This window comes from Aspergillus tanneri (assembly GCF_003426965.1).
Source record: "Aspergillus tanneri strain NIH1004 chromosome Unknown AapTan_4_pilon_pilon_pilon, whole genome shotgun sequence".
NCBI lineage: Eukaryota > Fungi > Ascomycota > Eurotiomycetes > Eurotiales > Aspergillaceae > Aspergillus > Aspergillus tanneri.
This window is the reverse complement of record NW_022984631.1, coordinates 3,144,489-3,167,756: the sequence shown is the minus strand read 5'-3', so window position 1 is coordinate 3,167,756 and position 23,268 is coordinate 3,144,489. Positions and strand designations below refer to the sequence as shown.

At 39.1% G+C, this 23,268-nt stretch overlaps 4 protein-coding genes across 4 annotated transcripts; 3 read left to right on the top strand and 1 right to left on the bottom strand.

Moving 5' to 3' along the window:
• Window positions 1–5,632: 5,632 nt before the first annotated feature.
• Window positions 5,633–7,358, top strand: ATNIH1004_006228 (U2 snRNP complex subunit CUS1; the record flags this gene model as incomplete). The annotated part of the gene is made up of 2 exons (XM_033570864.1): window positions 5,633–5,689; window positions 5,748–7,358. The coding sequence occupies 2 exons, from the start codon at window positions 5,633–5,635 to the stop codon at window positions 7,356–7,358; spliced, it is 1,668 nt and encodes a 555-aa protein (XP_033426896.1).
• A 1,485-nt stretch (window positions 7,359–8,843) lies between these two features.
• Window positions 8,844–10,311, top strand: ATNIH1004_006227 (CDC50/LEM3 family protein; the record flags this gene model as incomplete). The annotated part of the gene is made up of 6 exons (XM_033570863.1): window positions 8,844–8,943; window positions 8,994–9,030; window positions 9,080–9,176; window positions 9,229–9,937; window positions 9,986–10,148; window positions 10,209–10,311. 6 exons carry the CDS (start codon window positions 8,844–8,846, stop codon window positions 10,309–10,311), a joined length of 1,209 nt encoding a protein of 402 aa, XP_033426895.1.
• A 428-nt stretch (window positions 10,312–10,739) lies between these two features.
• On the top strand, window positions 10,740–11,084 carry ATNIH1004_006226 (uncharacterized protein; the record flags this gene model as incomplete). Its single annotated transcript, XM_033570862.1, has 1 exon — window positions 10,740–11,084. The coding sequence occupies one exon, from the start codon at window positions 10,740–10,742 to the stop codon at window positions 11,082–11,084; it is 345 nt and encodes a 114-aa protein (XP_033426894.1).
• Window positions 11,085–12,450: 1,366 nt separating this feature from the next.
• Window positions 12,451–15,870, bottom strand: spt16 (chromatin-remodeling protein SPT16; the record flags this gene model as incomplete). The annotated part of the gene is made up of 8 exons (XM_033570861.1): window positions 12,451–12,942; window positions 12,996–13,594; window positions 13,647–14,211; window positions 14,316–15,077; window positions 15,124–15,279; window positions 15,353–15,474; window positions 15,544–15,628; window positions 15,691–15,870. 8 exons carry the CDS (start codon window positions 15,868–15,870, stop codon window positions 12,451–12,453), a joined length of 2,961 nt encoding a protein of 986 aa, XP_033426893.1.
• Between the last annotated feature and the right edge of the window lie 7,398 nt (window positions 15,871–23,268).

The following is a 23,268-nucleotide window of genomic DNA, read 5'->3' as shown; positions in this document are numbered from 1 at the left end:
ATTTTAAAGTCTATGGTTGTAAAGCCCATACATAAATTGTATAATATTCCTAGGGTATATAGTTTTCTAATAGGCTATATTATTTTCAATATATAAATACAGATTCCTAACTAGGTTAAGACTATTTTAGCTAGGGATTGTATTTTTAATAAAAGTTAACTTTATAATTTAAAATATATAAACAATGTTGAGAATCTCGGGGAAGAAGCTATGTCGTGAGGTGCTAGGATAGCGGTGACTAGATAGTATATTGAAACTATCGTGCGATCTAGTATCGCGTGGTGAGTATATTCTTCTATCTAGGAGAGAGAGCGTAGACAAACGCTTCCTTATGTCTACGTGTCCGTTAGGCCCTGATCACGGGACTAGGATATACGAGGGTGCCTTAGGCATCCCGATTTCCAACAAACAATCTAATTAATAAAAAATACCTAAAAACTTCCAGAAATTCTTTCTAGAGACGAATCTTAGCAGTTTATTAAAAATATTATTATACTAGAGAGTGATAAAAAAAATTTATATAAATCTATAAATCTTGACAAAATTTATTTTTATAATTAAAATGCTAAGAATCCTATATTACTATCCTATATTCTACGAATAGTATTAATTAATAATGTTTTTAGATAATACCTTTCTAAATAGTACTCTAGATAAGGCTATTTATTTATAATTTCTACCTGGCTTTAGTTATATAAGATAGTCCCAAACTATTATAAAGTCAGAATTATGTAAATTTTTTTAAGCCTTTTAATATACAAGATATAAAAATGAAGAAAAAGAATATTTAATGTGCCTATTTTATCAGCTTTTAATATATAATAGGCACATTAAAGCTGATAAAATAGGCATATTAAAAAAAATATAAAATATTTTAATCTATTTCTATGGGATTTTGTTCCGTTTATATATTGCGTTCTATCATTTGTTTAACATGTTAGGAACGAAGTGCTATACTGGTCCGTACAGTTCGCTATACTAAAACCTACAATCCTAAAAGCTTCAACAAACCAACTAGCGAGCTACACTAATATTAATAAAATTGTCTGTTTTTATTTTCCCCTTGAGCTAAACATGCTACAGATTTTATAAGAAATTAATTGGCTATGTAACTATATTAATTTTAAAGCAATCTAAACTGGACCTGATACAGATCTAATTACCCAAAAGGCAACCAAAATGCAAATATAAGAGCAAGTCCTTAAAACGCAATTTATATAATACTACTGTGAGCAATTTAATCTATCTATTCTTCCATATATTATATTATGTAAGAAAACAAGAACAACTAACTATATTAAAGATATTACTAATATTTACTATTACTTTACTTCCCCTACCGACTTCGATAATTACTTCGGACTAAGCAATTATTTTTATACCCTTTGTTTACAGAATACCTTAAAAAGATGTCCCCAATCCTAGGAAGGATTGGTAAACCTTATCTAATAATAATATCTTCAGAACCCTTATAACGGTATAAGAAGACCGTCTCGATTGACAAAGAAAGCCAAACTATTAATATATAATATATCTAGTATTAGAAGTAAAATACAAGTACCACTACGACCACAATAGAAGTTGCAACTTAAGGAAATATTTATTTTGCTCACCTGGCCTAAGCTTTCTAGACTTTCAAAGGGTATTAAAGCAAAGTAGAAGTACTTAAAGCTAAGCATTCCACGTTAGAAGTACCTGATTTTTATAATATGCACATCCAAATTAACAATTTTAAAAACGTAAGTATAAGATATAGTAGGCATATAATATAATATTAAAGAATAACTTGTACTTTCCTATTTAGGAAGGTATATTCTCGAGGAATATTAAAGAATAATTGTTCATCCATATTCCAAGCAGGGGGTTTGAGCTGCTTTTATACCTTTAACATCCTAGGACTCTCTTTCCAAATTAATCTTGGTACTAGAATCCGTGCCATATAGTTTTGGAAGTTCAGAACAGGCCGCCGAGATTTCTGTTTCCTAATTGAGTAATTAATTAATTAGATAATTAGAATATTGAGATATTCTGACAGGTGCATATTTTTCAGTGTCTGGCTTAATAATATTTGGCTTCTTAGGGTTATATAGTGCTTGGATTAGTGCTTTTTAACCAAATTTTATATATATATATATTTTAAATAATTATTAGCATTCCTAAGCTTATTTGAGAGTTATTTTTATAAAAAGTAATTTAGCTATAGGTCTGGTATATTTCAAATAGTTTCTAAAGTAGTTTTATATCTACTTGCTCCTAAAAATCTTTGGGTTCATTTCATTTGTATAGATAGTTTAATAAATATTTCCGGGCTTTTTTATTATTTTATTATTTATTAGTAAATTAAGAGGAATTATTATTTCATACCCTTAATTTTAGCACTTTAGCTATTACTAGTATAAAAAATTTTCCTTAATATTTCATAGGCATGATTAAACCATAAACTATTGTAATTTTAATATTTAGGTTTAAGCTAGCAGGTTTTAGTATAAGCCTTTTTATATTTCTAGTTCATTTTTAGCTGGTATTATTATAACCATATAATCCCTAGCACTGTGTTAATTTTTTTTTAATAGGTACAACTTTAAACTATATTATTATATATAGTCCTAAACTAAGGCTTAGCTTTATAGTTTATAGTTCCAGCCCATGGTATAAAATATTTTTATTAATTCCTTAAATTATCTTAGGTACTCCTGTTTTTTTCTGTTGCTTTGTCCTTTTCTTGGTAAATTTAGTTTTATAAGTTTTTAATATTTTAAAATAATTATAATTCTTGCTATCGATAATTTTATTAATATTTGGTAGTACTGTAATTAATATATAACTATTTACTATAGCTAATTATATTTTATGATAATATTACTATAATACTGTTTTTAGTATAGAAGCAGTCTAGCCAACTTTCTTGGACTTTTCCTTGGCAGCAGTAATGATTAGTTGCTTTAATGTTTATATATTATAAATATCCAACTTCTGTATATATATATATTCATATCCAGGCTTTTTAGTAGGGCATTTGTACTTTGTTATAAAAGCATTTGTTAATTAAGGTAGCGTATTAATAAAACAAGTACTATATTTTATAGGTATTTAATATATACTTATATCTTTTAGCAAGTAAAATATAAACTTGTCTATGTTCTTAATATTTATATCCACCTTTACTATTTATTATATTTATTAATATAATCTTGCTGTATTCTGTAAGAATTCTCCCAGCAAGCTGCATTAATAGGCCTGTAAATATATTGTATCCTTTTTAAATATTTTTATTTTTAGTTCTACTTATAACTTAGTATCTTTTTATTACTATCTTAAAACACTAGTTGTTTGTGGAATTTTTAGCTAATAAGGGTTTTTATTATTATCTGTCAGAATATTGAGATATTCTAATTACCTAATTAAGTAATTACTTAATTAGGAAACAGAAATCTCGGCGGCCTGTTCCGAACTTCCGAAAGTATATGACACGGATTTTAATCCCGAGATTAATTTGGAAGGAGAGCCCTAGGATGTTAAAGATATAAAAGCAGCTTAAACCCCTGCTTGAAATGGGAAACAATATTCTTTTATATCTTCAAGACTATACCTTCCTAAATAGAAAAGTGTAAGCTATTCTTTATTATTATATTATATGCCCACTATATCTTACCTTTGTTTAATATATCTTATCCCTATATACCATTATTCTTTTACCATACTATTATAGAATAGTATTCACAATCCATTTCCCCTAAGCTAATTCTAAATAGGAATAGCACAAGGCTATTCCTATCCTGGTTAGTCTAGTGGTCCACCATCCTCCGACATTATCCTAATAATTTTTTGATTTTATCCAAGGTATAACTATAGGCTAAGTAGTATGTCCTTTTTAAATATCCTTTAACATCCTCCAGGCATCTTTAGGGTAATTTTGTAAATTTTATATATTAATATTTTAAAATGTTTCTTAATATTTGGTCTAGTTTTCTATTAGTGTTTAATTTTTCAGGTATAGGTTTAGTTATCAAAATTACTACGATAATTGTTAAGTTCTAGTCGCTGGCTTATCACTTTTTATTTTTAGTTAATAAATTTTTCTATATACACTGGTCTATTATATTTAAAATTTTTATTTTAAATTTCTCCTGTCGAAATTTGCTTTTTTAATTTTTAAAATAGTTGTATTCAACTGCTTCTTGGTATTTAAATATCTTAATCCTGCTTATAGCCTTTTTTTTTTAAAGGTCTTACCAACATTTCTTATATTTACAGTCTAGGACCAGATTTTCGATATGTGAAGCGGTTTTAATAAGTTTATTAAAACCATTTAGTATATTTTTATAAAATTGGAAGAGTACTAAAAAGGCTAATTTTAAGCATATTTAGAGCTAGCGTACCTTCTTCCTTCCTCCATAATACCGAAGATATTAATGATATTAATGACCAACCGCCAGCGCACTGCTTTACAAAGTCAACATAAATTGAAGCCACACCTAAACAATTTAGCTCTTTGAAAGTGGTTTGAAGAGACATATCACCACCGGGTTGATCCTTCTACTATATCTCGAACTCCTCAAAACTTGCCTTCCTTAACTACGAAACCGATCGGTTTGACACTGCCTTTCAACCTTCTTCAGTAGAATTGCCTCATGTCTCTGCAAAGTCTTGAATAAGCTCACCGTTTTCGTCATTTTGCTGCTCTTAAAAGAGACGAAGCTTAATATGTAAACCAGTTTATATCAAACCTGAAGAACATACTGGAAAAGGCAATGGTTACTTTATATAATGTCAGTGGCTTTAATCCTGTCTACTATGACAACTGTACATAATATTCGTAAGGTAACTAAAGCGTGGAATATTGATTTGACTGCTCAAGCTTTTCAAAACTGCTAGGCTTTTGGTGTAATAATTATGAAGAAATTTATAATAAGGAGCTTTTCTTAGATATTCAAAAGGGTCTTGAGCAGCTAAAATGCTTTCAAATATATTTGACATTATGGGAATCAGCCAGTTTTTGAATTCTTCCTGCGAAGCTATTACCGATGACGTATCCGACCTGGATAACATCATTACTACCCAATATGGCGCAGGTAATGGAGCTGATTCCGACGAAAATGATAAAGAATACTGGGTTCTCCCACGGATATAAACTGGAGGTGGTTTAGACACTTTATATATTAAGCTTCGTCTCTTAAAAGAGCAGCAAAATGATGAAAAACTGTGAGCTTATTCAAGACTTTGCAGAGACATGAGGCAATTCTACTAAAGAAGGTTGTAAGGCAGTGTCAAAGCGATATTCGATCTATTTTCAAGGCAATCCATCAAATCTTTAGTTAGATTAAATATCTATAGATGTATTTGTATGGGAATTTGATTAAATGAATTTGCAATACTTTATTAAATGCAACCGAGAAGGCGGTCTAAAATGGTTGCATTTAGCCGTGTAGTTTACTACCAGTAAAGTAGATTGGTCACGTGGGAAAGGCTCATCACGCACTAGTAGGAAGACCCAGTCCGTTCCTGGCCAGCTGGTATATATCATTATAGATCCTGCCGTGGCCCTCGTATCAACAGTCTGATATGCTGAGAAGAATTGATTTGAATTCAGAGATCACTGCGTACTCAATTCGAAAGACCCTTAACTCTCGATATGAAGCCGAGTAAGAATCAACTAAGACGGGCAAGGAAAAAGGCCTTAAAACTCCAGGTATGTCCTTTAGCTTGCCTAAATGACTAGAGAAAATTCTAACTCTATATTTGCGAAGGCTACGGACTTGACTCATGTTACGACCGATGTGGAATCCCAGAAAAAGGGGATTTCTCCCGCAGATGCAACACGGGACCATAGTATAGATGTGTCGGGAAATGTATCTACTGACTCTGAAGACGCCCTTTGGCAAATGTACAAGGGTATTATCGACAAGTTTGATGAGAGTACGGAAAGAGAAATGACACCAGACAAGGTCAATAAACCTGAAGTCTATTTTGACGACGATAATTACATACCGGACGAGGAAGATAAGGAACCTAAGTTGTCAAAGAAGAAGCGCAAGGAGTTGAACAAACTTTCCGTTGCCGAGCTTAAGGCCATGGTCAGAAAGCCGGAAATAGTCGAATGGACAGATACCTCAGCGCCTGATCCTAAACTACTTGTTCACATTAAAGCGCATCGCAATGTTGTACCAGTGCCTTCACACTGGTCTCTTAAACGAGAATATTTGTCATCGAAGAGAGGGATTGAGAAACCGCCCTTTTCACTACCAAAATTTATTCAAGAGACTGGAATTTCAGAGATGCGAGACGCTGCCTTAGAGAAGCAAGAACAGGCGACCTTGAAACAGAAGCAAAGGGAGCGAGTTCAACCGAAAATGGGAAAGCTAGATATTGACTATCAAAAGCTATATGAGGCTTTCTTCAGGTTTCAGACGAAACCTGAATTGACACGTTACGGTGAGGTCTATTATGAGGGGAAAGAATATGAAACCAACCTGAGACACCTACGACCTGGTGAACTCAGTGCTGAGCTTAAAGAAGCGCTTAGCATGCCGTCTGGTGCGCCTCCGCCTTGGTTGATCAACCAACAGAGATATGGGCCTCCACCCTCCTACCCGGCTTTAAGAATTCCAGGCCTAAATGCCCCTCCGCCTCCGGGGGCCATGTGGGGTTATCATCCAGGTGGGTACGGAAAGCCTCCGGTTGATGAGCATAATCGACCGCTCTATGGTGGTGATATTTTCGGAGTGCTGCAGCCCCAGCATTCGGTTCAACAAGGCGAGCCCGTTGAGAAAGACCTCTGGGGAGAACTACAGGTCCCTGAGCTTTCCGAAGAGGAGAGTGATGAGGAAGATGATCAGTTGCATGAAGAAGAATTTGAAATGGGGATACAGTCCCCAAATGGGATAGAAACCCCGAGTGGGTTAGTGTCCGCTGTTCCGTCGGAATTTGTTGGAGCAGAGAATGTTACTGGAGAATTTGATGTGCGTAAGCATTATCGAGGAACTCAGACCGAGGAGCCTTCAGATCATCAAAATGCATTTCGGGTTATTCCAGAGAGGCAGTCCAACGTACAGGGATTTTTCGGGGGTGATAAAATGTACGATCTAAATGCGCCCGCGGACACTTTGTCCGTTCTCGGAGCCGAGGGACATCATCGGAAGCGGAAGGCTACTGGTGATGTTGATGTATCTGTGGATCCGGACGAGTTGCGGGCTAATGATGGTATTGGTGAAGAAACCATACGTGGACTGTACGCGACTGAAAGACAGCATGAACATTATCCCCAAAATTGGGATTTCCAGGAAGATTTGAGCGACATGATCGCATTCGAGAGCCGGAAAAAATTGAAAAAGGATCAGGAAAGACAAGGCAGGCAATAGGGTCTCGTTTCCGATGTGTAATATGCTCTTGCCTACTGGGCAGATATACGATTCCTAAACACTAATTTTATACTTTCGGAACTTTAACTAATTATAGGCTCAGTATTGCTGTCTTCATTGGGAGGTGTTATCCAACTCTTACTTCCGAAATGTGTCACCTCTGACTACCTACCAGAATGGTACTTAGCACACCGAGCTGTAGACAGATAGTCAACATAGTCAGAGTACTACTAGAATGACATCCTATATCGCTATGTTGGTATATGCCTATACTATCTTAGTATAGTAGAGCCGCTACTATCTAAGCTGCTTGATGGCTATTTGTATCCTTTAGATACATAGACTAGTATCTATACTAAGTGCATTATTCTAATATGTTGGAATACATGCGTATAGTACGGTACTAAATTGCTGTTTATTAAATCCATATATAGTGCTAATTCTGACCCTCCAATTGAATTTGATTAGATATAGGCTATGAACAGGCCGGTTGTAGGTGTAGACATAATGTGAAGCAGTAGGAATACGGCCGGTCTAGTTTCTACACAACGTTAGTCTAGTAGACATTAGTGAAGGTTTACTGGGTATATTTTATACAATCTAGACCTCTTAAAAGTTAAAAAATTGGTTGGGTATAGAGTGGTAGTTGTGCGGCATAGAGGGTAGAAGTCTAACGTGGACGCCTCGGCTGTACCACGTCGGGTATATAGATTACTATACCATGTTATTAATCTCTTGATATATATTTATCGTGGTTGAGATACCAAAATCCCAAATTAGAGCCTTTCAATGTATAGAGAGGGTAGTACTCTGTTTATTATTCTGTAGTGGGTTGCATAATGTGATCTACAACCAACAGGCGAGTGGTGCACTGTGTGTATTATATAGGATAGCACTTTATTATATTAATATCTTAGCAACCAAGAGATACTGAGGATTGTTATATGTTAGGTGACTAAATATGGATAATAGGATGTACATATTATTTAATATATTCTTAGCGACTTTGTACTAGCAGGTAGAATATTAATGTCCAAATAGAGATGTAGATGACTAATACTACCCAGATAAATATATATCCAGAGAAGATACCTACTTAATATATATAAATATATTAATAGATCAACGTATACACCTAATTTAAAGCTCCTTGGATCATTTGCAAAAGTGTTATTTTATATACAATACAGTGTGCACCATCTTAGCCCACATTACAGACAAAGACTCAGGACTAATCCTGGAGGCGGTGAGATTGTTGAACCTTGTGCTTCGTACTCCGTTTCCTTCCAACAGGTAATCCGGTACGCCACTGGCCCACAGCTTTCATCATACACCTACTTCCATGGAGTGCGTTGCCTTATTTCTACTACCCTGATATCAAACCTATATCTCCCACACGAACACATTGGTGTGGCCTTGATTTTCGAATCAGCCCCTTTTCGTCACTTTTCTTTTAATCCCGAGGAGGCTAGACCTCAGACAACCATGTCTCATACAGAGATGACGCAAGCGGAGTCCTTTGGTGAACATGAACATAGGGGTGATCTTGATGGTGACAAAAAGCCTAGAAGCAAGAGACCAGCAAGTTAGTACCGAAGTTGCTTCCACTTTGATCAATACCAACATAGCGTTTAGATACTGCCTTCCGGCAACAGCGCTTGAAAGCCTGGCAGTGAGTTCGATCTCCACCCGTCTTAACTGCACTTGCTTACGGTAACGAGACCAATCTTAACACCAAAGAGTGTATTGCCCCTTTTCTTCATAGTTGGTGTTATATTCGCCCCCATAGGTGGTCTTCTGTTGTGGGCCAGCTCTCAAGTATGTGCCTCGTCGCCTCTACTGATTGCCACAGAAATTCTCATCAACATAGGTAGAGGAAATAGCCATAGATTATTCAGAGTGTTACGATAAAGCCCCGTGGAATCAATCGGCGCAAATTCCACACGACGTCAAGTCGTCTTTCAAATCTCACAAACCCGATCATCCAACATGGGAGCGACACCGTGTTGGCGATACTACTGTCTGTCGACTGATCTTCGAGATCCCCAATGATATTGGACCGCCTGTGTTTATGTATTATCGTCTGACAAACTTCTACCAGAATCATAGGAGATATGTGAAGTCTTTGGATGTTGACCAACTAAAAGGGAAAGCTGTCGATAATAAGACCATCGATGGTGGCTCATGCGACCCTCTGAAGCTTGATCCATCTGGAAAAGCTTATTATCCCTGTGGGCTTATAGCAAACTCTCAGTTTAATGATACAATCAATAGTCCACAGCTTCTAAGTGTCGGTGACGATCCTAAGACATATTTCATGACTAATAAAAGTATTGCCTGGGAAAGTGATAAGGAACTCATCAAGACCACGAAGTATAAGCCAGGACAGGTCGTTCCTCCTCCGAATTGGCATGATCGTTACCCGAATGGATATGAAGATGGAATCCCTGATCTTCACGAAAACGAAGAATTTATGGTCTGGATGAGGACGGCGGCGCTTCCAAATTTCAGCAAGCTATCCCGAAGAAATGACACTACATCAATGACAAGGGGGACATATCAACTGGACATTGCGCACCGTATGATTTCATCTAGTACTTGTGATTTCAGTTGCTAACGTTCCCCAGATTTCCCAGTTACCGAGTATGGAGGCACTAAATCTATACTTATATCCACAAGGACTGTGATGGGCGGGCAAAATCCGTTCATGGGTATTGCATATGTTGTTGTCGGTGGCGTCTGTGTTTTGCTGGGTACCCTGTTCACAATTGCTCATTTGATCAGGCCTAGGTATGCCCAACGCGATGATACTGGTACTTTTTGTCTGTTCTGGAGCTAATTAAATGACAGAAAACTCGGAGATCATACTTATTTGACATGGAATAGTGAGCAAGAGAACACGGCGCCAGTAGCTACCGGAAGAGATGCACGATTTGGACCGCGGGTTGCATAAATGCAAATCCCAGCCTTTCTCTCATCTTGATGAACTGTCTACAGTTACAGTGTCCAAGTGGATAATAAATGAGTTTGGAATGTTTTATATTAACTCATGGTTCGTTTAGCCGTGACTTGCTTGGGGTTTGGGGTGTCTGTACGTGGAGTTTTCAGTGACGGCTCTATTTGTTACTACCTGTTGTCAAGGCTGGATGTGATACCATGGCAGGAGCTGTTTTTTTTTTTTTTTTTTTTTTGGTACGTGTTAAGTTTTGTTTTCTCAGCACTGTATTGTATCCCTTGATACCACATTCCACCTGTTTTCCTACATTCCTTGTTACCATGGCATCAGCCTGTCACATAAAAGTTGGCGCAGAAGCTCCTAGGGCCTTCTATTTGGCTATGAAGGTTTGCTAAAGGGCAAGGATTAGGGCTCTCCACAGCAACATGGTTGAGATATCCCGCCTTACGATTTTCTTGGTTTTTGCCATAGCCAACTTCAATATAAAATGCGCCGCTCTGGACTCTCCAAACCGCGGATTTTGTGCTACTTGGCCCCCTAACAAATCATTAAAGGCAGAACACAAGAGGCTGAGTGCACTGGAATTCCGGGACGAATCTTCGGCCGGGTCTGAGAGTCGGGAAGTTGTAACTCCAATCGAGATAGCCACATGGTTCCATATCCTTCTGGGTAGTGAAGATGATGCAGAGCAGGTATCGGATGAAATGATTGCCACTCAGGTGGGTATTCTCGCCAGTTTTGAACAGCCTATATTCGTCCTTTATAATTAAACGCTGATTTTCGGTTTTCTGAAGCTATCATACCTCCAGAAAGCGTACCGGAATGCATCGATATCCTATCAAATACGAGGCATCACTCGCCAAGTTAATGAAACATGGTCCCGGAATGGAGATGAAATGGGAATGAAGAGCGTACTTCGCCAAGGAAACTATAGCACCCTCAATGTTTATTTCCACACCCATCTTGAAGACTCGAGCGGGTCCACAGGGGACGCGTCGGCTGCTGAAGGTCGCCAAATGCTGGGGTCTAATCAACTGGCTTCTAAGGTCCTTGGTTTTTGCACCCTTCCTGATACTAGTATTAATGCTAGCAGCCCTCGCTCTAGCTACATTAAAGACGGCTGCAATATACTTGCCCAAACAATGCCCGGCGGTTCTCTAGCACATTATAATCGAGGTGGTACTGCAATACATGAGATTGGTCACTGGAATGGTCTTTTGCATACATTTGAAGGGGAGTCATGCTCTTCTGATAACCATGGAGACTATATTGCGGACACACCACAAGAATCAATACCCACGGATGGGTGTCCTCCTCATAAGAATTCTTGTCCTGATTGCCCTGGACTCGATCCGATACATAATTTTATGGACTATTCATCTGACGAATGTTACGAATCTTTTACTCCAGACCAGGTGACCAGAATGCGAAACATGTGGTTCTCACTAAGACAAGGAAAGTGAGATTTGGCACCCCAGGCTATGGCTTCTGTAATTCAATATTGTCCCTGATTCTGTATTCTCCTTTTCTGCTTGAGCATTGAACAGAACAATGTTTAGACTGATTATCCTTGGTGTATTTAAGCTGCGCACCACGTCTTTATTGTTTCCATAGACAAGGGTCTCTTGTAAGGAGCTCAGGAGCTATGCAGTCAGTAGTCCCTCTATCCTTGTACTATATAATCTGTGACTGAGGCCCCGCTCCTAGCTGTATCCGTTATGAAAAATTGAAACTGTTCAGCCGCCTGATAGGACAGAGGAATTTGTTAATGGAATACACTGCTATGGTAGATGATACTTGCCTCAGGCTTGCAGTGTAGAGTTCCATCATTCTATATATATGGCGAGCATGGAACACGACAATTGGACTATATGAACCGAACATATGCCCTTTTTTTATCTTATCCTATGCATTATAAAACCCACATACTGGCAGAGAGAGATCCAATCCTGGTTTACTGTATAACCTCAAACATGCATAAGAGGGCAGGATACGTAACTAAATTTGAATACACTTGTCTATGCCTTTCAAAATTGAACCGAGGCCGAAGTTTAAGGATGCATGGTTGTAATAGATAGGAAGCTGATAATAAAGTTCAAAATATAGTGTCGCGAAGGCATTATGGTTGAGGCAACGTTACCGTTTCCGTTTCTTGATACGTTCATCATCATGCAACCCGCTTTCTTTATCCTTCTTCTTTGCCTTCTTCTCCAATTCATCCCAGTCTTCGCCACTCTCTTCATCAGCGCTAAAGTCGTCACTTGCCTCAGCACTGGCATCATCATCAAAATCGCTTTCATCCTCAGAACTTTCGTCCCCCGCAGCTAGCTCTGATTCGGATAGTTCAAATGCTGATTCCTCTTCTTCCTCTGAACCATCTTCTGAATCCGACTCTGCTGCTAAGAACGACCACCCTCCATCCGCAAAGAAGCCGTACGGATCACTAACAACTGTCTTCATAATAGTCGTCCAGTTAAGGTTCAGTGGCCCTTCAGTAAAAGCAATTTCAACCGAATCAAGCCAGTCCTTTACTCCCTCAAGAGATTCAACAGGAATTGTGTTGATATGCACAGGTGGCCTGTGGAAATCCTTTAATACAAAAACCAGGTCAAAGTTTTTGAGCCCAAACTAAGCCAATGTTAGCAATACTCCAAGCTCTACTTCTTGAGCTTCTACCATACCTGCACTCTTTCTAAATGTGCAATCTCAATCTCACTTAGAGTAATGACCAAGAATGGGGGTTCAGTTAGTTGGACAAGAGCATCTGTAGTTGGTTGGATCAGCACATTGGAGCGATTGGGAACTCCGGTGAATCCGATTTCTCTGAAGGGAATATCAACATCGACGCCTTCATCCTTTCCGGCATCGGCAATTTTCTCAGCAAAAGCTTTAAATTCGCGGTCCAGAGCTGCTCTTCGCCGCCTCTCTTCTTGTTCGGCCTCAAACTCCTCTTCATCGCCATAGCGGTGTTTGCGCCTGCGGTTACCAGTTTCATCAAACTGCATTTCTGTTGCTTCTCGATAAAACTGAACATCTCTTGTCTTTCTCTTTCCAATCATGATGGGAGTTTTCAAATGGACGTGGATCAATACAATCAATTCGTGAGCGCAAGGCTGAAAGAACAGGTGTTTGACGTTGCTAAAAAGCACGTCAACATGCTCATTTCGAAATGGTGACATATAGCGAAGACCATTCTGATGTATTTCAACCTCACCAGGGACTCTCTTCCCGTCAAGTGGAGGCCGAAGGTAAACATCTGGCAGCTTTACAGGACGACGGTCTAAAGAAGTGTTAGCTTGTGCGATCTTGTTTGAATGACGTACAATACATACTTCTTATCTCTATAAGCTTATCTTGCTCCACCACATCTTCCATCTCCTTCTTTTCTTGCTCACGCCGCAGAGCATTTTTTCTAAGTTCAGTGATATCCTGGGCAATCTGAGCAAGCCGTTCGTTGTCCTTAGACCGAAGGGTCAGATTTCGTAAAAAGTGTGCTGATAAGTCTTCAAAAGGTTGATCATCCTTCCTACCAACTCCTTGTCCCGGTGACAGGAAGTTGATCCTAAGGTAGGCATATTCCCCCTCGTCACTTTTGCTGGCGTTTTTGATTGTGTTGACGTGGAATGGTACCGGTCGTCCCATTATCGGAACGATCACCGTCGAGGCTTTTTGGTCGACGTAAACAATGAGGTCTTTGACCTTAGTAGGTAGTTGATTATCTCTCTTGTAAGATTCAAACCGTTTGAACTTCTTCTGGGTTATTCCATTGTCATCTCCCGTGGTGCCAGCGAACCTGTCAAGGCCTTCCTTTGTCTTCTTTGAGGCCAACTCTTTCTGGTGTTCTCGGCGTCGAGCTTCTGCGCCCTCATTGACTTGGGTGGGTCGCTCTGCACGAAGCTTTGTACGTGTAACATTCCTGCTAGCAATTGCAGCTGAATTCACTTCCTTTTTCTCCCTAAGGGGTTTCTGATTCTCTTCTTCATCTCCGAATAAAATGATACCGAATCCATATCAACACCAGCATCCTTTGTGAATACATGTGGCCCATTATCTCCAACACGAACAGTGTCAGTGATAATCATGGAATAAAGTGAGCTGCCATCAACTTTTGAGCTTGGATCTTGCACATCTGTGAGTCCAACTGAGATGGAGAGAGTCATCCCGCTTTTTAGCACTCTGTTATTTTTTCCAGTTATCACCATGTTACCATCTCGAAGTTCAATACCAATGCCAGCGCCAACACTTTTGATAAAGTGAGCTTCAAGTTCAGGCTTCCTTGTGCGAATCAAGTTAAGTGCTTTGTTAAACAAGTCCTTAGCTATTGTCCCATCGCGCACGTCCTTCAAAATGGTTTCATGGATGTTCAACAGCAATGCATAGTTAGCTTCCTGGGACTTGGTCGGGTCTACCAAGTAAGTACGCGCAATAAGAGAGCTGTACGTCTTGTAGCGGATCCCAAAGCCTGCGATAATTATCCCGGGCCTAAGATTTCTATTATCAGGTACTGCTGTAAGTTTGAGATCGTATTTCCCCCCGCTTTGGATGACGGGACCATAAGCCCAATCAATTTGTTGGGGGTCAAATTCGGCTGGAAGTTTCGCTAGCTTGCTAAAGAATTTGCTGTCGTCTATTTTTGCATCAAGGCGCATGGAAAGTTCTTTATGCGTCATTTGCCTCTCTTCATCAAGTAGGCGTGACATCTCATCGACGAAGTAATCAGACATTAAACCACTGCATGCTCGTGATGCATTCCGTATAGATACCTAGGTGGATTAGACAGAACCTTTAAACCACAATTTTCGAACTCACAAGTTCATCTGTGTCCTTTATTGAAAAGGCTGTAGAAGAAAGAGCAGATGATATGTCAACTTCTTCTATGTCCTGCGATATGTTTGCAAACGCACTCTTCCAATCTTCTGCAAAAGGACCAGTTGCTGTGTCCTTTGGTAGAACACCAACTTTTTTCTATTATGAATCACCCAGTCAGCATAATCACGGCATCGTAAGAGTCATACTACATTAACACTTTAATACTTACACCAGAATTCTTGATAGCCCCTAAGCATTTCTCAAATGATTTTGCTTTCTCTTCTGGATCTTTTGAAGTGATCAAGATTTCAACGGGAATTTTGCCATCCTTCAGAGGCTCAAGATGCTTGGCTATATTCAAGGTGTTAAAAAAGGAGAGGGCGACGAGGGAGTGAGGGTAATGTAGTCAAGAGTAATCACCTTTTTTTGCAGTTGTCACAACGTACATCATTTCAGTCGTGAAAACCATGAGTGTTGCTGGAAACTCATAACCGAGTAGCCAGAACTGATTACTTATATTAGTACAGGATATATTTGATAGTTAAATAGCAAGAGAGAAAAACATACATGCATAGCATTATTTTTTTGGAAGCTGTTCGCCTCATCAGTTTTCCCCATTAGGATGATAATTGAGCCCACACCACCAAACACAGTGTGACCCGATCTCTTTTCTGTCTTCCATAAAGAGTAGAAACTGGATAGCCGGCGAAAAAATGTCGACCTGTCAATTATGATTTCTTCAGCCATGTTGTATCTGGCTGTAAAACAAGAGTTTTGTGTTGCCTGTACACTCGCGCTTTGCGGCAGCCGGGACGCTTTAAATGAGCTCCAAGTAAGGAAAATAGACAATATATCCTGTACTTCCGGGGCTATCTCGGGAAAGACAAGATGTTTAGGTTACAGAAACATTGAATGGATATACTTTGGTGCTTTTCAACGGTGGATCAAGTTTATCCCTGGAAACTTTAACGCGACGAGATCGGGGAATCGTGTTTCGGCCAGGTCTTCTGAAGAGGCGACAGAAGTTTGAGTTGTTTGCATCCTAAAGGCACCTTTACCTGTCTTACTAATCCTAATTGCGGGGTGTGACAAGTAGTTACCGAGTAGTTAGCATAGCATCTATTTTACATATTAATGTGACCACGTGACTACTTATGGCTGTCCTGACCTGTCTGTCATTAAATTTCCGCATTCTTTGTGGAACGCTACTTTCAAAGGATTTTAATCTCGACTGTATTTTAAAACTTTTACAGGACTGAACACTAAATAATATGGGCGCTTGATAATTAATTATACTGGGGATTGTAATTGAAATACAGGCCACTAGAGATAACTATTGCAAGTGGCTCCCTAGTGGTTTCCGAAATTTAAAGATATGCAGTATGGGGTATTGTATGCGTTAAAAGTTACCATGATGTCATTTTAAGTAAGGTATCCTTTTCTGTATTTTAGGTTTTAGGGTTTTGTTAATTCCCTTGCTAGCAAGCTAGTTGTAGCCATCAGCCTCTAATAGCGCTTTTTTTCCCAGGTACGACAACTCAATCCAAACTGATGCTTCATATCTAGCTTTTAGCATGTTACGGTTCCCTAGAAGCTGCACAACTTCGAGTATAATGATTCCCATACAGCGTTCAGACACATTATATCTTTAATACTGAGCGAAATACTGTATACATTACTGGTGGGTGTTTCATTTAAGATGACATCTGGAGGATCTGTCGATTTAGGTGATGCAATATCGCCTCAGTATCAGAATTCTGGCACCACCTCCGCGAGCCCTTCCCACAGAAGCCAGCATAATAATGCTGCTACCGGAGCCTCTGCCGCTGGAGTTCGTGCTCTAAGTGCCCAAATTGTTGCGTTCTACTTCCGTGCTCCCGTCAAAGCATTTTTCCGTACTAGAGTTGAGTATGGCTCCTCCAATTTTTCTATCTAGTGGACTTGGAGGCTGAATATTAATATAATTCTAGTTATATGGTACTAGACCCAGAATCCCTCCCAGTACTATCACCTCCATTTGTGTAATATTTTAATTCAGTGGTTTGATTTTCATTATTTGGTATTGATAATGGATGTTGTTTACTAATGTAGTTTACTTATGTGGTTAATTCTGACAGGCATTTGCCAGAGCTATTAATCCTCGTGCATCTGATAAGCAATGGTCATTCCATAACACCACTCCCGGATTACTTGTCCATGCTATCCGGACTTATGGCTGGCGCTTCATCCCAAATCAGATATTACCGCCACTGCTAGCAAATACTGGGTAAGTCTATCTATATTGTTTGTTTGGCAAATAAATACACTTGTGTAACTTATGGGTAGGGTTGGGGCCATATTATACACATCATACCTTCAGGTCCTTGGGGCTTTATATGAACCAGTATCACAGAGAGTTAAGCGGGTCAATCCCCCTGCTAGTCCTTTGTATACGTTCACAGCTGGTTTTATTGCAGGGACAGCCCAGTCCATAGTTGCTGCACCACTGGACGCTCTCCAAGTTCGTCTCCGAGCAAATGACATGCTTAATGGTCATTACCGGAGTATGTGGCATTACAGCTGGTACAAAGTAAAACAAATCGGTGTCCGTGGCATCTTTGCAGGCTGGTTTTTGTCATTCCTACGTGATTCTTTCGGATACGGTGTTTTTTTTTCTTTCTTTGAGTATATCAAATCACAGGCATGTTATTCTTTCATAACTGCATACTATGGACCCAGTGTCGCTCACCACACGGGCGATAAGCAGTCCACTCGATTAAAGGATCTTGAAGTGCCGCTTATAAAACCGCACTACACCATAGAGCCTTGTTTTTTGATGGCTGCAGGGGTTGCAGCGTCAATTGCCCAACAAGCAATACAACACCCAATTAGTCTCATCCAGAAACTCCACGTTTCTCGATTGGAATGTCTTGATCATCAGGCGCGTATACATCCTTCGAGAAGGCAGATGTTGCGAATATACTACGTTGCTTATCAGGAAACGCTTAGACGATGCCAGAGGAAGGCTGCACGATCTGGGGGCTGGTGGCATTGGTTATTCCGCGGGTTTGCGAAAAACGCCATCCGGCAAGTACCAAGTACTAGCGCAGGTTTAGTGATTTTTGAACTGGTGCGTCGTAAATACGCTAGCCAGGCAGATGCTGAGCACATACAGAAGGGTGGATATGATATTCTTTTGGGATAGCCACCATTTTGTGCTCCTCCGACACAGCATTGTGGCTGGATGACGTCATGCGATTTGGGTTTTACTATCTCTGGCTTGCAATTTTATAATAGTCATATGGTTAGTGGCCCTTATTTGAATTACCATTGCCTATATAATTAATACAGTGCCCATTATAATTTGTTGTTTTATACTGCATAAACAACAAAATACAGTCTAATTAAAATATATCGGAAGTGTTTTTCCACACTGGATTTCGGAATTTTGTAAAACTGCGGGCCAGAGATAGTATATTAGGGAGTAGGTATGTAGGTGCTGTACTCAGTAGCGATGCGAATTGGAAATTCAGAATAACTAGTTAGTTATGGGATAAAGAGTGACTAAGCTAGTAGGACAAGGTGCTATTACTTAGTTATCATGTACGGAGTAATACCTACGAAGAGGTCAGCTATAACTGCTAATTACTTGGGTTGATAACTAACGTAATTGGTAGTTAAACGAGCGGCGGAACTCCAATACAATCTCCGCCATGGCTGGAATTTAAAGCTATTTTCAACATAGAAAAGCATTTTCAGTTCATTTATTCTAATTAGAGACACGATTAGGACGACCTGAGCGTATATGGCCTACAGTATGGCAGATGCTACAACGCGGGAGCGCTCGTATACGTGGCCGGTCTGTGATCGGTGCAGCTTCTGCTGGTGTGCTAAATAACTTCCTAAACCTGATTCTTCTGTTTTGTAGCCTCCCGTATCTCCTGGATTGAACCACCTTCTGTACGGGATATCTGGCAATAAGATTGCTTTTTCTTCTGAACCCGCCTCTCATCGCCTGCATGTAGATCTTCACATTGCTTCTTTAAAATAGCGACATCATTCATAGCAACTTCGCAGCCCTTAATAATATGGTCTAAAGAAGCCTCAGTTGGAGATGAAGGACTGTGTGTACGCTCACGAAGCAGCTTTTTAAGTGTAGTCTCTTGCTTTTTTAACTGCTTAATATTATAAGGTGCTCTTGGCACTAAATTGGTTGACCGACTCTCAAGTGTTGTAGGGGTCTGTAGCTGTATATTAAGCTGTTGAAGCACAAATTCTTGATTAAATGGATTGCTGCGAAACTATTTCTTATATTATTTTAATGGAGAGCATCTGTACGTGCTCGAGGATAAGCTTCAAGAAAGTTAAAGCTTATTTATACAATTAAAGTTACACATTCGTGGTTCCCTTGCTGTACAAGAAACAGGCGGCTAGTTATATCTGATCTAGTAACTAATTTAGCAGTGGCAACAAGGCCCATCTCTCCAAAGTTATAGATATCTTCCGATGCAATCCCATACTGCAATATAGTAATCTGTACGCGGTTGAACCACTCCTGGATAGACTTTGGATCTTCACATTTAGCCCATTGATAACTGTAACGCCTGGAGAATCGAGACTTTAATTGGTTATGGCGTCGAGCGGAGTTATATACCCATTTATCTCAAACAGTTGGGGCCTTTGCCATTTCACGCTTTGATAGTAAGATATTAGCTCTATTTTGATGAGACGGTCGTGGAGATGTTCCATGTTAATCTAGTAATAATATCAATCGTACAAGCGACTCTTCTTCAGCTGCAGTCAAGTTATGGCCACTAGCACGTATATTGGAGCGCGAAGAGACCCTTGAATCTTCAACGTAGTGTTGTCTCAGGAACTTCATAAGCTGATGCTGTCTTGCATATAGATGCGATATTTGCTTTTTAATAGCTAATATTGCTAATAATAGCCTTTCCTCTTGTCCTTCTGAGTTTTTGAATGATTTAGGCATTTTTGGTGGTATGGCGATTGCTTGAATTGCTTTATTCCACGCATACAGAAGTTGGAGATGGTCCGCCGCTCGCTTATGTCCGCCAATCGCTCAAGGTTATGTAAATTTAGTCACCCATTACATCATTTTAACCCACTTAATCAGTCTCACGGGTATTATTAACTTGTAGGATTTCTAGTTTATTATATTTCAAAAAATGCATTTAAAAACAGAAGTATTTCTTGATATATAGATAATTTAGAATGCCAATGTAATTTAATCAGAATTTTTAAGATCTTTATTGACATATAATACAAGATTATTTTAAATATCACTGTATTTAAATGCATTTTTGAAATATAATAAACTAGAAATCCTACAAGGATCTAGGCTTAGTATTTATATATGTGCTATTGTATTATTATATATAATAAACTTTAGGCCCTCTTGACATGTTGTTAAGATATTACGCTTATAAAAAGTGCTATTTTATATGCAACACAGAGGCATGCAGCTCGCTGTCCCGCGCAGCTCGGTGTCCGGTCACGTAAGTTAAGGTGGTAAGCTGACTAAGACAAAAGAACTTTAAATTAAAAAAAAAAATCCCAATCTGCTACCACCTTAAATAATCAAATGCTTCGTTAAGCCCTAAAATGCCAGAGATAAATGAATAATGTTAGAAAAGATTCTTTGTTGAGTAGTAAATACAATACACTGTAGGGAGGTGTGTGTTTATTTAGTTTTCGGAGGCGCTAGTAATATATTAAGACAGTGTAAAACACGCAAGCTCAGAGGAAGAAAATAGTCAATTAGTCATTTCATTGATTAGTATTAAGTTGAAGATGGAAGGTGGACGAGGTCAAAACGCTCGAAGTATGAACGAACGAAGTAGGGTGACCGCTGAGAACCACTTACGCAGTTCCAACCCGTACGAGCGTGCAACAGGCAGGGCAGCAATGCATAAATTACATTATTATATAATCCCAGGCTGTAATATATTTCACAAGCAAGTGTTCTATATATTAATAATACCCTTCATGTATTCTATTTTTAGTAATTTTAGGATATAAATATGCATTATACATTTTATAACTAAGTGTTATGTTCTGTTATACAATCTCTGTTCACTGTGTTGGGAAGGAACAAAGTGCTATGTTGGTCTGTACAGTTCGCTGTACCACTTACTTGGTCGGCGTCAACGTACGTAAAAGGCTTCAACAAACAATCTAACTAACAAGCTACACTAATATTAATAAGAATGTCTGTTTCTGTTTTCCACTTAAGCTAAACGTGCTACACTAGGATTAATGCAAAATATATTAGTAATATAAAATTTATTAACTATACAGACTATTCAGTATAATACTCACATAGTACTAGGATGTGAGTGGGTCCTTTAAGACTTTATACACCCCTCCGTACTCCATACATACTAATTGACTAATGATTCCCAGGCGACTGTAACAGCCAACCAAGCGCAACACTCCATATTGCATGTAAAACAACGATTTTAAACTCCTATGTCCTAATAATTAAGTATGTAAAAGAGCTGGAATTTAAATTACTAAATACTATAGCAGTATAGATATATATATTAGGTAGATCAATCTAAAGACTAATTGTTAGCCAAAATATGCCTATATAGAAATATTTGTGGAGATCGGAGGCACAACGGCTCAAGTTCGGAGGCTATACTGAAACACCATATGTATTATAAAACAGTGATTTTTAGCTACTAATAACTTTATAGATAATAGATTTTATATAGATAACTTATGACCATATATGTAGATTATATAAAATATTTTTTTAAAGAATTTTGACCCTTTTTCTCCTGCTTGTAATAAATAAATAGTAGTAGTTTAAAGAAATACAGAGGTAATTTATTCACCAAGGAAAATAGTTAAGGCGCGGTTGTGGCACCAGTGGTTGGGTTAATACAATAGGAGGTACAAGATACACTGCGATGTTGGCTCAATAATATAGGTAGCACCTATATACAAAGCTGATTGTTGACCTTCAGGGGCTTCAGACCAGCAAGGGTGCGGACTTAGGTCATGTGTGCTGTATCCATGGTATGATACATGCCCAAGCCATAACTACGAAGTAGTTACATAGCAGTGTAGGTAGGCGCCTGGGTTTGCCACTAGTACTATTTGGTCAACTAATATTATCACTAGGTGGCCTTTTCAAGCTACTCCGTACTCCATATGGTCTCCTCAATATTGTACCCACCTACTGTGTGGAGTGAGTTTCTAACCCCATGGTTACTATACAGAGTATGAACAACTGAGACTACAAAGCACTACTTGCCTAGGCAGCTCTAACACACAACTATTTGTCACCTACCAGTGATATCTGCTTAGTTACTACTGTTTGTGTTTATTCTTTTCCCGCCTGACCACCCTCTACTAAATCCTATAATCTGGAACTCTGTCATCTTACATTGTGGATCTACTAAATACCTGTCTTGTGAGCGGTTTCCAAGACACCTCACCACCGCTTTCTACTCTTGTGCCTTCATTCCCGCTTTGACCCGTGCAGTGCGCCCTATTAAGTGTTTCCTTGGCACCGGATAGCCTTTCTAATCCGTTCCTTGAACTGGGAGTCTCCATCTTGCTTGTTCTTTGAACGAAACATTTTGGTCAATCTCTCTAAGGAGGGCCACGGGGAATCTGCACACTTCGGTTATAATTTCAATGATATTTTCGACCACCGGTGTACTAATAGAACAGAAGAAGAAAAAAAGGAGTAAAGGGCTGCTCTTCAGCCCTCTTCAACCGCCAACATTCCTTTACCAACGTTCTCGACTCAATCCTCCTCAAGTATACCACTGCGGTCTCTACAATCTCAACCCCGGTCTCCTTCTATACAGTCCGTTAGTGCTCTGGAATCTGCTAGCGAGAAGGGCAGCCGGCGGTCATCGTTTTCTACCCACTCAGTTAAGTCCGAGCTTTCTGCTTGGGTTGACTCCGGAGACCTAGCTGGACAGCTTGCTGATGCAGAGGAAGACTCTATTCGGGCTCATTTTAGGAGATCTTTGGATCCTGAGACACTTAGTCGTGTAGTATCAGGTGGGCGAGCGAAGCAACAGAAAGGTGTACACTTCCCAAATCCGCCCCCCACCAACGAAGGTGAATTTGCCAAAATATCAATCGAGATTCCTCACCCTCTACCCAGACGTATTTCAGGAATTG